A 14,733-nucleotide genomic window follows, 5' to 3' on the forward strand; every position below is an offset into this window, starting at 1 on the left:
TCATGCATTGTCAACATACACACACGCACACGCACACACACGCACACGCACACACACGCATGATGCTTGTTGTCAGTGTGTAGAGAAGGAGAACAGTGCTGGCCCTTCACCGATACTGCAGATTCAAAATTGAGAAATTCTTTGAGAGGCAAAAGTGCTTGCACAGCTGCTGCTAAAGAATTGTCAAACACAAAGATTTTAGTAGCTGTGGACATATTCTTTGGATAACGCATACAAGGCCGCATGATACAATTAAGTCAGAATTAAATACAGTAAATGTCTGTGGCACTTAACCAACTTTAAGGGATCAACCATATCAAGATCAAGGAAAAGCACAAAAATGTGGAAAAGTCTCAGATGTGATTGATTAGATTAATATTAAACTCACAGTGGAATGTAAGATATTGTAATCTAATCGCTCGCGTACGCTGCATTGTTTAGCGTAGATAAACATGGACCGAGAGAAGAACTATATATGTCACACTCAGCACTATATATGTCACACTCAGCACTATATATGTCACACTCAGCACTATATATGTCACACTCAGCTGCAGCTCTTCACTAGGTTACGATCCGAGGTGTTCCACTTTATACACTGTAGTTCTGCCCTTCTGGGGGCGGCAGAAATCCGTTGTGAACACCATGTTGACTGTTGTCTTGATTACAGAGGAAGTTGAATTCCAGGCAAAGCTCTCTACTGAGACCAGTTTGCTCATTTATTGCCCCATTGTGTAAGAGTGGTGTTTTAAACTCTCCCTCCATCAGACAGTTGAGATAGACAGATAGATAGATAGATAGATAGATAGATAGATAGATAGATAGATAGATAGATAGATAGATAGATAGATAGATAGATAGATAGATGGATGGATGGATGGATGGATAGATAGATAGATAGATAGATAGATAGATAGATAGATAGATAGATAGATAGATAGACAGACAGATAGATAGATAGATAGATAGATAGATAGATAGATAGATAGATAGATAGATAGATAGATAGATACTTTATTTATCCCCTCAGGGAAAATTCAATGTATCCCACAGCTCACATACACACAATACACACACCACAACATACAGTCATTATAAAAGTCATTATAAAAGGATAAAAATGTGAGCCTGATGAAAAAAAGTCTGATAAAAAGTGTGTGTAAAGTAAAGTGCATCGTGTCAATAAATACTAAAAACAATAAAAACAGTTGAATAAAAGGGATAAAAGGTCAGTAGTGGATTGCACATGAGGGGAGCAGAGGGTGGAGCTTTGACAGTACAACAGTCTGATTTATTCTCATGGTAACAAACCTTCATGTGCTCTGGTTAGTATTTGATATTGTTTTTTTGTTTTTGTTTTGTATTTTGTTTTAATAAAAAATAAGGGCTGCAAATCATTTAAAATTAATTATTGAAATGAATCACTTATTTGAATTTTAGCCAACACAAGCAATTTAAGTTGGTCAGTTCAAATAGATTTATGCAAATAAGCGACTGAATGAAGACTTACATTTATCAGGTTGATATTTTCAGTTTTAAATTTCTGGCTGACGAGGTGTTGCTGAGGTGCACTGCTGCCCTCCACTGGTTACTCACGGCTCTCCATTTACAAGCTAAATCCATGCATAGGTTCGAGCAAAAGAGACACAATTAATTGTTTCTTTTTTTTCTTTTTTTGTAATTGAGACACTGAATTTAATCAGCTATATTGCAACCTTAGTATAAAAAAAATACAAATTATATTTGCTTTAAATCACGACTGGTAGCATAGTTAAGCCGCAAAAGGACATTTGAGCTTAGGCTCACTTCAGTTGATGCAGTTGGAAATGTAATTTGTGTACATTTGTGCCTGAACACAAGTTGTCCATGATTTTCATGTCACAGCTTTCTAAGTAATGCATATCATGTGGAAGTATATTTCACTGAATCTTCTCCCATGATGTGGGAGGTGGTTAGAGGTGGAACTCCACCTTAAGAGGCAGGGTGGGTCCACAAAAAAAAAAAAAAAAAAAAAAATTTGCAGCAGGAGTCACACTTATAAAACAGTGTTTCAGAATTTTTACCACCCTGAGTACCAAAGCGGCAATCTTTTCCCGACTTAGCTAATTGTTTTGGAATAAACCTAACTAGTCCAAAACGGAGGCATTGTAAGACTTAATCTCATATAATTAGTACATTTATTTTTGTCAGTAAATTTCATTTAAATTGGTTGTGCTCAGTGTTACAGCTGATTTAAATTACATAACTACAAAAACAGTAACTGCTGCTCAAAGCCTTGATTTGGTTTTTTTTCTAAGTCGCCCACGTATATGAATCCATACATTAAATTTCATGACTTTTACATTACGGAACATACATACATTCCATCCATCCATCGTCATCTTCCGCTTATTCCTACACATTAAGGGTCGCGGGGGGGGCTGGAGCCTATCCCAGCGTCAAAGGGCGAGAGACAGGGTTCACCCTGGACAGGTCACCAGTCCATCACAGGACCAACACAGAGAGACGAACAACCATTCACACTCACAGTCACACCTCCAGTCAGTTTAGAGTATCAATCAGCCTAGTCCCCTCTTGATGTCTTTGGACTGTGGGAGGAAGCTGGAGTACCAAAGAGAACCACACAGGAACAGGGAGAACATGGAGACTCCACACAGAAATATCCCGTGATGGACCCGGGACTCGAACACAGAACCTTCTTGCTGTGAGGCCACAGTGCTGACCACTGCAGCCCTGTTGAAAACATAATACAAAAAATACAAGAGAGCTCCAGCTCAATCCCAGCTCAGGCACGGGATCTTTCTGTGTGGAGTCTCCATGTTCTCCCTGTTCCTGCGTGGATTCTCTCTGGTACTCCAGCTTCCTCCCACAGTCCAAAGACATCAAGAGGGGACGAGGCTGATTGATACTCTAAATTGACCGTAGGTGTGACTGTGAGTGTGAATGGTTGTCTGTCTGTGTGTGTTGGCCCTGTGATGGACTGGTGACCTGTCCAGGGTGAAGTGGTAGAAAATGGATGGATAACTTCCATGTCATTTTATTAATTTATGGACTATTAAGAAGTACGACAAAGTCATGATAAATACCAACCAACAGTCTAAACTTTTTAAAAAAGTACCTTCATTTTTATCTGCCAAAGGGACAGAAAAACACAGTTTTAAGTGGATGTTGTAAATTCTATCAAGTTTTTCAAAACCCCTTCAGGTTTTAGCAGAATATCTGTTAAAATACTTTGTCTAAATGGGTTCATTGAATGCGAGATAGTTAAATTTACCACATTTTGTTAACAGATGTACAAAATTCCTAAAACAAAATGCATCAGTTATAGCTTAAAGGAACCTGATTATTTACTACAAATCTGAGAGAAGAGCAGAGGATACAAATGTCCATTTTCTACCGTCTTACCGAGTCAGGGTCATGGGTCAAAAAACACAACATCTAAGATAATAATCAAATAAACAAAGTGACAATGACTAAACAAACACAACATAACCCATGTAACAGTCCATCATGCACACACACACGCACACACACGTACACACTATATATATATATATGTATATATATATATAAATAATATTTCTCTTTCAGGAGCTTGGGGAACTTCCCTTTTTTGGTTTGTGTGCAGGAACATGAGATAACTGTCCCAGGTGTGTTTACCGTCTGTCTTAGTTAAACATCAGCTTCCCTTGGAACTGTCCCCAATTAATCATACAAATTCACCGAGCAGAGAGAACAGTTGTACCTATGCTGCTGTGAATTAGCCCTCTATTCTGTTATTAAAGGTGAAAACTGAGCCGTACTAAAGTTCTTCTTCTCTTCTGTAAAAGATTTTTCCAACTTTCTGCATTATTCTACACTAGTTTTAATGGTTACTTTGTATTTTTCCAATAAATGGAACGATAACAAAGGGAAGAGCATCTCACATTATATCACACAAAGTAGCATTACGCCTTGACGATAGCCGGACTGCCAAAAAGTCAAAGATCATAGATCATATGGGCTTATATTTTTTTATTGTATCTTTTCATTGATTCATGCGTTTAACAAATTCTATTTGAATCTATTTAATCTGAAATATTTTGAATACTTGTCAGACAAAATTAATATAGATGATACCTTTAATTACGTTACTTCTTTAAACCCTGGTCATTTTTGTATGAGTATTTAATCAAATGTGATGTATTATTTTGCCGAATTATTATTATCCTAATGAAAATATGATATCATATTTCCTTTACTTTTTTACTGTGAACTCTTTGAACAATCAAACAAACCTCCAGTTGGGGGAGGGAGAGGTAAAGTAATGAATTTTTTAAAAAAGTGTTTATCTGACACGTGATACATAGAAATATGTAGTCCTTTTGTAAGAACTAGTCATAGCTCAGTTGTGGGTGATTCAGCATTAGTTCATCAGGTGTGGGAAGTTTGATTGAGTCGACTGAACAACATCCAGAAAATCTGACTTATATGTCTAAAAAATGCTGACCTCCGTGCGTGCCAAGAGGAAGCGTTCCAACTTCTATCCATGTGAACTCAGTGTTTATTTGGACTTTTAAGTTTATTTCTGAAAACGACATTGCAAGATTGAATATGAGGCAGTAACAAATCTTCAAGGGGGCGGCGTTACGGGAGTTCTCTCCTCAGGCAGAGAAAACGGACCATGACTCAAAAGCAACTGCATAAGTATTCACTGGCAATGCAGAAATTGGTTTCACGAAAGTTTGCTGCAACCTCTACATGTGAGGGCATGTAAAGTAGAACCCAGGTACACACACACACACTCACGCGCGCGCACACACACGAACAAACACATATGAATGAGGTGCAAAAAGCAAACTAAATACTTTTTAGATGTCTGTAATCTTTTAACTTCGTCAAATGCCCTTGCAGCATCGTTGCTTTAAATTGGAAAAGAAATTAAAACACACTTCAGCCTTCGTAACGAGCTCAAACTTGCTATCTTAATGACGGCAGACACCAGAGGAAAAATATTTTCAATACTTGCTCCGTGCTTCATTTCTTTATCGTTCATATCTGATAATGAGTCATGTTGGTGAGAAAAAGCCAAGTTTCTAAGGGAAAAATGCCAAGAGACAGAAGAAAGATAATTGGGTGAGTTTGAGCCCCCCGTTAGCCATCAGTGGAAGGAGGCTGCGCAGTTTATAGCCTCACGAAGAAAAGTGAAGTCTGTTCATCTTGTGTTGTAATAAAGAGGAACAGGCCGTGTGTGAACATGTATTGATATGCACAAGAAGGTATGCACAATAACAGTACATCCGCCTCCCATCCCAACACACACACACGCACACACACAACCCCCCCCCACACAAACATATGCACACATACACACACAAAAACACATGCACACATCCATGCACACACCCCCCACACACAAACACATACACAAATACACACAAGCACTCCACACACAAACATATGCACACATACACACACACACACATGCCCCCCCCACAAAAAACACATGCACACATACACGCACACACACCCACAAAAAACATGCATACACTCACACAAAACACATTATTCATGCACTCTCACACACACACACACACACACACACACACACACACACACACACACACACATTCAGGGTTGATCATTTCACCCCTCATTTCATCAATCAATATGGCACTTTTGATAAGTCACTGTGGACGAATTTCTGCCCGTGCGGTTCTACACTTAAGGCCAGGCCCAAAAGGAATTACATCAGAATTACACAATGTTGCCTTCATGTGCCATATATAGTAATTGTGTGTTCTCTAGCGTCACCAGGAGGATGTAGAAAGTGATATCTGCAGATAGATACAGCGCTCCTTCACGCAAATATCCAAACGTTACAGTTCAGGATTCTTCCTCTCACTCTGAACAGAACAGCTACACACCCTCGCGTGTGTGGGACTCACTTCTATAGGCCAAATTTGATATTGATACAAGAAAAAAAATACAAAACAAAGCTACACCATCTCAAAAGTGCTGATTTGACATACCAGAGCTCCAGCCCCTGCATTGAATTTTTCCTGGTTGGAGTTCCAGATAGCCAATCAGTGCCCTTGAATGAAATTGTGCAAACTCGATAACTCAGGTGAAAAAGTCAAAATAAAAACGGCGGCGTCACTGCGATTAAGTTGGTGTAGAGAATTGACTTTGCAGTAGAAGTCCTTTTGGAGTTACAACACAATTGCAACTCCCAAGTTTTCTCTCAGTAAATTGATAGTACCCACCACCCGACATTTGGTGAATCCACCCCAAACGATCCTTGAACTTCTATTGTTAAATCAGTAACATTCAGTGTTAGAGGTCTTGGTCATTTCATGTGTCTGTGAGTTTGGAGAATTAGAGCATCGGAGCTGAACTGTCCTCATGGGCCCGATCACATGATCAGAAGTGAGCGAATCTGCCTTTTGCCTTTATGCACCTTCAGCCTGGAATGAGCTGCAAGGCATACTTAACCCGGAATCTCTCCCGACATGTTCGGAAATATTTTAAAATCAGTTTTCACAGAACAATGTTACATTTGTTGCAACGTGTCATTTCATTTTCTACCTGTTCTTTTTAGCCCCTGAGCCCTTGTATGTTTTGTGTCACATCGTGGTATTTTGTGTTATATCAACGTACGACTTCAATAGGAACATTTTTTTTCAACTCTGTTGTCCATCTGTACCAGGCTTCCCTAACAGATATTGTATATTAGTGGAACTCTTCTTATTAAAGAGAGGATGATGAGAAATAAACTATAACAGAGCGGAGAGGAGAGGATTGCGTAGTCAACCACCAATAGTTGTGGTTTCTCGATGGAGGATTTGTCTGTGTACTTCTGGATTCCCCTTTAACAGACCAGTTGAAAATACGGTAAAGAATTTGCGGCGTAGCCTCCAGTACTGAGAGATAACTGAGAAATGAGATGTGTCTTGATGTGGTAAGCGGACTGAAGCTTCTTTACAAATTATACAATCACCGTCTGCCTTCTCATCGCAGGCCATTAAAGCCTTATCAGACACCTGAGGGATGAAGCATGTCAACACACACCACACCTGTCGTATTGTCTTGTTCAACCACTTAATAACGCCGCTCTCGACAATGCCGCTGGTGTGACCCGGAGGTAAATGGAGGGACTTCACCAGATTGTTGACAGTAAGACATCTGAGTGAGGAGCTGCAGACAGATAAGGTGAGGGTGGATCAGATCATGATCGGCTTTAACTTCCCTGGTGTCAGTTGGCAGGCCAACATTCCTGAGTCCTTTCACCGAGATGCCTGAGAGCCCTAACCTTGTCTGGGTCTGCAGCAGCTCACTGTATGCCTCACAGGGGATTAGAGCTTTGACATTCAGCTTCAGTTGGGCTTAAGGGGGAAAGTGATTGCTTGGTGGTAGATAATGAGGGTTTGATTCGGTAAGGACTCACAAACAGGTAAAACTCAATCAAGTTAAGACAGAAGTGTTTTACTCCCAACTCAAAAAAACTGTCTCACTTTAAAAAAAACAGATAAACTTCATCGAAGACATAGCAGCTATGCTCTAAACTGTTTGCAAAACATTTTACATGATTTGTAGGCATAATTATGCATTTATTTAAACAATCTATACAATAACTTTAGAAAAAGAAGTACGGAAGTTTATCAAAACGTTTTGTCCCTGAATACCACCCCTCTGCTGGGATCAGAATCAAATCCTAAGATTCTAATCCAATTAAATAATTTGAGTTAAACATATTTTAAGGTTTAAAACTACGACTGGATTGCACGGTATAGTCCTATTTATGAGGTTTTTTTCTTTAAAATGACCGAATTTTATCCAACTGCGTATCTGATTGTCCTTCTTGGCTGGTGCTTGGTTCAGCGCAGTAGAGACTGGTGGAAACTGGGGAGACTGGTTCTTCGTTGGACAGGAAATCAGTGAGGGTTCTGGAGTTGATATAGTTTTAGTTTTGGGGGAATTTTACTGGTTTTCATGTGTGCGTATGTGCATGTGTGTGTGTGTGTGTGTGTATGTGTGTGTGTGTGTGTGTGTGTTTTGCCGAAGTCGGAAGTTACATAGATCAGGAATATTAGCCATCATTGCTTCAAACGTTCCCAGACTGTCTGAGTGAAGAATTAGGAAGGCATTGAGGAAATGAACAAAGTGGAGGAAGAGCCAGGGTGGAGGGAAAGAGGTGAGGTGGGTGAGGCGCCCTATTTTGCACCCTAATTTGTTTGGGTGGGTTTCTTTCCCCCCCGGCAATACTTTGCATTGTATATATGTTGAATATATAGAAATTACATCAAAAATGTACCTGAAATGTTACAAAGGCACGACCTCGGCATCCCGGGTGGTAGCATATAGCCACTCTGCAAGAGTTACAAATACGCTTCTAACTAACCTCTTAGATACAAATTTCATACAATTTATCAATATTGGATAGCTATTGATGGCTATACTGTAAATTAAACCCATTCATAATTTCCCATTATCTGAGGAAATGCAATTAAAATATATACAAAGGATTTGTTATCATTAAAACTGTTCAAGGGTTAAACCTGCTGGATGATAATAAACAGGGTCAATGGAAATGAAATGTTTTCCATTTCCTTTTTCACATTGAATGTAGCCATGGCCTGATTATTCCTAGTATAATAATATATTAATATTTCAAGTCAATTAATTTGTATATCTCTAAATCACAAGTTATCTCATGAAACTAGTATTTGTATGTAAAATATACTACAGATTAGCTCTGATTTTTCTTTGAGAAAACTGCCGTGAATCCTGGATTATCCGAAATAAATCATGAGTGCGTTACAACAATTTTTAATATTTTTATTAAGTATACCAACAACTCACATGTATGAAAATAAATCTAAGAAGTAGAAAAGAATAACTGATACAATAATTTCAGTCTCTCCATCCATTCAGCATTCATATGTCCACCTGGGCAACAGAGCACACAGGAAATGAGCAAAGAATCATTTGTGCAGTCAAAGGAAGCTCAGTACTGCTCATCATAGTACATTGTAACACATTTCAGAGCTCACAGCAAAATTGCTCTTCAAGTAACTCTCTTCCATGGGGCAGGTGTAAGGAAAGTCTGTCGGGGGGTAGTAGGGTGGATATTCAGGGGCTGAGAAGCTCTCCTGTTGACCCGGCCAGCAGTGGGGCATGCAGTAATAGTCCTGGAGGTTGCAGTGCTGGTAGTGGTAGTGCTCTGAGGTGAGACTGGTGAAGCTGGATTCCATCCTGGTGGGTGAGTCATAGCATGAGGAAGAGGAAGAGGAGAAAGAGTCCTGTGGTGAGTAGCTGTTGTGGTCCACAGGGCTGCAGAGCTTCAGGGACTCTGTTGGGGAGCAGGGAGCCTGGGAGAGGGAGACAGTGGCAAAAGGGTTCCAGATTAGGCCCAGATCTGCTTCGTTCTTGATCAAATTGACACATTAGCTCTTTTATTTCTTTCTGACATCTCAGAGAGTGGTTTCGACTTTTCATGAGGCTATGTCCTGTGAACTTAAGAGAGACAGACAAAACTCACCACCTCGGTTGAGCGCTCTTGCTTTTTCATTGCTTGCGTCTTCATAAATTCCATAATTTTGCATTAAGACATTCCTGCTCACTACTGGCTCCACCGCTGATGTGGGACTAAAAATAGGCCTATTATCTTCCTGTTATTTAGAGTACTTGCAGTTTACTACTTATCTAAATCAATCTAAATTTGGCCATATATCCTTATTCCATGTCAGAGCCATGATGCTAAAACAAAGTGAGAAGGTAAGATGGAGAATTGTTTGCATCCAGTTCAAAAGCTTCTATACTGGCACCATAGGAGGAGTCGGATGTACAAATATTCATATAACCTTTTGTTTTACAAAAACTGACCTGGTATGTTCTTTTTTCGATATTCTTGTCCGTCTTTCAGAAGGATAACTCAAAAATTAGACGGGTTTTTAATGAAGCCTTGAGGAGAATGACTGAAGATTTATTCTTAATCTTGTTATTTTGTGACCATTCGTCCTTGCTTGAAGTCTACAATGTACTGATTACAGTTCTACTTCAGGCTTTATTTCAGAATGTATTTTTTGCATGTAGTTCAATTATGGCAACAAAATTAATCATTATCTACCTGGGTAATTCCACTGGATTGTTCTTCAGAATACAAATCGGCAAAAGTAAATTTAAAAAATCAATAAAAATGTAGTTATTCTCATTTCAGGCTGCCCATATAAGACTCAAGGTGTATATCTGAGGAGAAAATAACTGCAATGCCAAATATTTCAACACAGCACACATGAAGTGTGATTGTTGCTTAATGGTATTATGAATGCCATTTTATTGTATAAGTTTTGGAATGATCACCTATGCGTAACTTATGAGATACTGGAAAAAGGAAATTCTCAAAAGTACAGTGTTTGAATGGAGTGTGGTTATTGTCAGTAAGTGTGTGGGTGACACCTACCATCCCGGGGCCATAGAAGTCCGCGTCTGAGGAGAGTCCATGGCTCCAGGGCAGCGGGAAGGCAGCAGCTGCAGCAGCGGCAGCGCCAGCAGGAGGAGGGAGGGAGGTAGTGTAGCAGCTGCCGCTCCCACTGCTGTTGTTACTGAATCCGTCGATGGGCAACATCGTGTCCCCAAACTGCTGCTGGTGCTGCTGGTGCTGCTGCTGCTGCTGCTGCTGCTGGCTGTCGTTCAAGGCGCTCTCCTGCAGCTGGATGTTGCACGAGCTGTCAGGAAAGGGGAACGAGGCGGTGCGCAGAGGGGCGCTACGTTCGCAACAGGCGTTTGCTGGTGGGGCGGCGGCGGCGGCAGGAGGAGTGTCCACGTAGCAACCTGGATCAAGATGAAAAATATGCAAAAACTAGATAAAAGGGCAACATTTACTCTGTGTACGCTGCGCCGTAAAGTTGCAAATACTGTCAATGACGCCGATGTTGCAAATATGAAACCTGCAAAGGCCACACGTGCAGCCCGAGAGGAGAAACAGACATCAGAGCGAATCCTAATAAAGGAGTAGTACTGGTTTGTCATAGGAACGGATCAGGAAGACATTTAAATAGGCCTATAAGTTCGGAGAGTGATGTCATCACAACACCAGTCAACACAAATGTTGCCTACGTTTCAAAGCAGGGAATATTATATTCTAATTCTAAGCAGCTTTTGGAACGAAGCTGCCAATCGTTGACAAGAATGGCGTTCCCTCTTGACTTTTCTGAGCAGTTGATCATGACTGCGTCTTTCATGTAAGTACTTCTGTTCGTGTTTTTGTTGTCAGTGCGAGTTGCTGCCTGTAATCAAGCGCCATGTGTACAGTACAACAGGGTATTTACTCTTGACATCAATCAACCACCGCTGATTCCTCCAGCAGCGTCCAGCCTTTTGTAGAATTCGGTTTTTAAATTCATGATTGGCCTTATTTTGGTTTGGATGATTTCAAACTGCATGCAGATTCACAGGTTTCATTTTGACGTTGGCGCAGCTTGTTGATATTTTGGGTCCGGCTTGATTAGACAGGAGGATTTGTAGTTTTTTTTTGGTGGATGTTCAGACACCATTCCTGGATGTACTTGGGCGAACTTACTTGGAAGGGTGGACACGCAAAGACCAGGAGGATCCAAGCAAGCCTGAGATACCTGATGATCAGGGAGGGAGAAAGACAGTAAGACTTAGATACAGTTGGATTTGACGCTGATGTGAATATTTCTGTCTGCCAACTCCCACGGTTTTTGTGTGTGCGCGCGTGTGTGTGCGCGCGCGTGTGTGCGTGTGTGTGTTGCTTTGTGCAAAAAAACGTTGGGTTATTCGTTTTACTGGAAGTGCGGTCAGTCATTTACAGAGGCAGTTTATTTTTCTGCTGGGAGCTTTCCCTTCTCTTGCGTTGGTTTTTAGACAATAGCAGAGTGACATTGAGAATGTATCAGCGAGAGAGAGAGAGAGAGAGGGTGTGTGTGTATGAGAGAGAGAGAGAAGGGGGGTGGGTATTGAAGCTTTACCGTTTTAAGTTTTTTTCTGTTGGCCTCCCGGGCTCTGTGTCTCTGCAACAACTCTTTGACGGTAGTCTTTACCCGGACGCCCAGGTACACCCTCGGCTTATCTGCAGGAGGAGAACAGCATGATCTCATGTTTACTAAGCACCAAACAATAGCGGATACTCCGCTCTTCTTCACCCACCCCCCTTGCCCTCCCTCAGTCCACGTTGGGTATATTTCATTTTCTCAAATAAAAAAGGGTCCTGTGTTGTTGTTGTGTTTCTTTAACATTTGTAATGTGTCATTAAAATGTCACATTCCAATAAACTTTTAAGGACAAATCGTTTTTTTTTAGTTTTTTTTTTTTTACGTGAATGGTTATTGATGTAAGTAACATGTTAGAATACATAAAGAAAACACGCTCAGGGCTTCATGCAGCGCTTGAGTCTCTCCGATTGTTCCGGATCCGCGGCGCTCAAGTTCTTCATTGATGCGCCCTTCAAAGCGCGCTGTATCGCTGGCTCGCTTCAGCCGGTTATCCCGCCTCGGAGCCCCTCAGTGCTACGGGTCGGGACCCACTCTTTCCGGCTCCGCGTTTCCTATTACGCTGTTGAGCAGCAGCGTGTGTATGTGCTCGGCGTTCCATGGCCACCCCGCCCAGACCAGGAACAAAGGTAAGCGGTACCAAATGCGCCTCTGTAAGTACATGTTTCTGTTCATAAACTCGTATTGAATAGATTGATCGATTCATAGAACGTCGAACCAGATCGATCGTAGTTTACCATTTGTTTGTGTTTGGTAAATTTGGATAAAGGCGGTAGGGGTTTTCGTGCAAAACGCTCAGACAAGCAAAGAGCCGGAGAAAAAGCTGTTAAGAGACCGATGACTTGTGGATTCATTTCTTGGTCGCGCTGTAAAAGTTGCCGATCTGAGCTATCATAGTTTATGAAGCGGTTCCGGACGGTTCGCGTGTGTAAATGTAACGCTACAACTGAAACAATGGCCACTCTTTACGCATTCTAGCCTCAAGTTAGCCGCGTTTGGTTGTTTGGTTAAATCATTGTTGTTGTTGTTGTTTTAATGGCGTTTGAAATCCAAATCTAGTCTAGATCTCTTTTACTTTATTAAAATCAACCAACCCACGTCTGTTAAATGTGATCGAGACCGTTTTGGGGTCAAAACAATCGTTAAGTCACCGTATTTTCTAATATATGAAGCTCGACCCAGAGAGAAGGCATTGCATAGGTGCGTGTAATTCTGGCCTAAAGGCAAAATTTAACGTACTCGGGATTGGTGAGCCGTATTTGGAAAAAGGCGATTTGATAAGAGACGAAACCTCAGCCGCGAAACGGCATCTGATAAATATTCATACATCCATGTGGTTCTTCATGATTTGTCTTAAAAGTGGCAAATAGTGGGCCAAAATGTAAGTGCAGACACATCCCACTGGAACAAGGTTAGTCAAAACCTCCTGTTGCGCAGCAGCAGCCCGAACAAACAGCAGCTCAAATGTTGCTTCTAGTGATATTTAATCTTTGATCAAATGAAACGGTCTTAAATGAGGATTTACACGCCTTCACGCGTGTCAGAAGACAGAGTTTGTGAGAATAACGCGAGAAATATCTCCTTTAGAGTCGCTAAAGTTTCATGTGGCTGCTTGAATTGATAAATCAGACAGTCATGATCCACCCATCACGTAGGAAACAGGTGACATTAAACTGCATCACTTGGAGCTGAACGGTTTTTATTACATATTTTATTTAAATGTGTGACGAACTGACCAGCTCCACGTAGAGAGCTCCTCATTTGGCCCCTTGACTCCAATGCATTTTTAATCTCTCCTCTTCACATTATCCTTTGTTCTCTTTTCTAACTAAAAGGTTGTTTTTTTGTTTTTTTGTTTTTTAAAAAGAAAGAAGCTCCAAATTGATTTCCAGAAGAAAATCTGAGGAGAAACTTACCAGACATGATGGCAAAGATGAAGAGAAGCTCCCTGGAGAACACCTGTGGGACTCCACACCGTCCTTTTCTGCCTCAGCAAAAATGACCAAGAACGAAATTTGTACAAAAGTCTCCAAAAAAGTCAACCCAAATGCCTCACACCCGAGTCAGAGCATACAACAATATTGTAATATAGCTGTGGACATATTAGTTTGAGATTTTCTCCCTCCATGCCTACTATTTAAAACCCCTAGAACTCAATGATTTGACAATGATTTGATTGCGCGTTACTTTCAATTTGAATATTCAGAGGCAACGGATTTATATCGATTTTTCAATAAAATTCACTACGCACTGACATTGTATAAGTTCTACTTTAATGTATTATGATAGTATTTTACATTTGGACCGAAAGAAAACCATACTTTTATTAATTTTATCCTCCTTTTGCAATATGACAGCATCACACCCCCTCATTAAGCTCTGCAGCACTGGGGCTCCTTGTGCGCAATTTAAACTCCGGGATTGATCGGTAATCATTGATCACACATTCAGGGAGTCATTCTGCACGCCAAGAATACATTCAAATATACTTTTTAAGGGTTATTTGGAGAAAAACGGATGAAAGTAGGAAAGAAGTGGGCGTGGCAAAGGGCAGTAGCCATCTTTGGCACCGCAGGCCTCCAGCTTTCTCCAGCAAGTGCTCTGAGAGCATCCACCTGTTAACGACTCAGGGAGAGAACTCCGCCGCGTCCAGGCTTCCATACAGACAATTTTGATTAGAAAATATTGCTAATTAATGGAATAATGCAGGATAGTGAAGGAATTCTCCGTCTGGCTGAGG

At 40.8% G+C, this 14,733-nt stretch overlaps 1 protein-coding gene across 1 annotated transcript; it reads right to left on the minus strand.

Moving 5' to 3' along the window:
* Positions 1–8,807: 8,807 nt before the first annotated feature.
* On the minus strand, positions 8,808–12,594 carry pou2af3 (POU class 2 homeobox associating factor 3). Its single transcript, XM_086215779.1, has 5 exons — positions 12,528–12,594; positions 11,973–12,073; positions 11,561–11,612; positions 10,442–10,812; positions 8,808–9,350 (listed from the first exon to the last, which is right to left on the minus strand). Exons 1-5 carry the CDS (start codon positions 12,592–12,594, stop codon positions 9,000–9,002), a joined length of 942 nt encoding a protein of 313 aa, XP_086071905.1. The 3' UTR covers positions 8,808–8,999.
* Between the last annotated feature and the right edge of the window lie 2,139 nt (positions 12,595–14,733).

This window comes from Aulostomus chinensis, chromosome 10, assembly GCF_037954235.1.
Source record: "Aulostomus chinensis isolate RoL2024-O1b breed Wild chromosome 10, RoL_Achi_v1.0, whole genome shotgun sequence".
In the NCBI taxonomy this organism is placed as follows: domain Eukaryota; kingdom Metazoa; phylum Chordata; class Actinopteri; order Syngnathiformes; family Aulostomidae; genus Aulostomus; species Aulostomus chinensis.

Bases quoted from the DNA above. Each gene is read 5' to 3' on its own strand.
- pou2af3 (XM_086215779.1), bottom strand. From the start codon at position 12,594: ATGGAACGCCGAGCACATACACACGCTGCTGCTCAACAGCGTAATAGG. The intron at 12,074-12,527 runs GTGGGTCCCGAC...CTCCTCCTGCAG, and splicing joins GAAACGCGGAGCCGGAAAGA to ATAAGCCGAGGGTGTACCTG. The intron at 10,813-11,560 runs GTAAGTTCGCCC...ATCTTGATCCAG, and splicing joins TTGCGTGTCCACCCTTCCAA to GTTGCTACGTGGACACTCCT.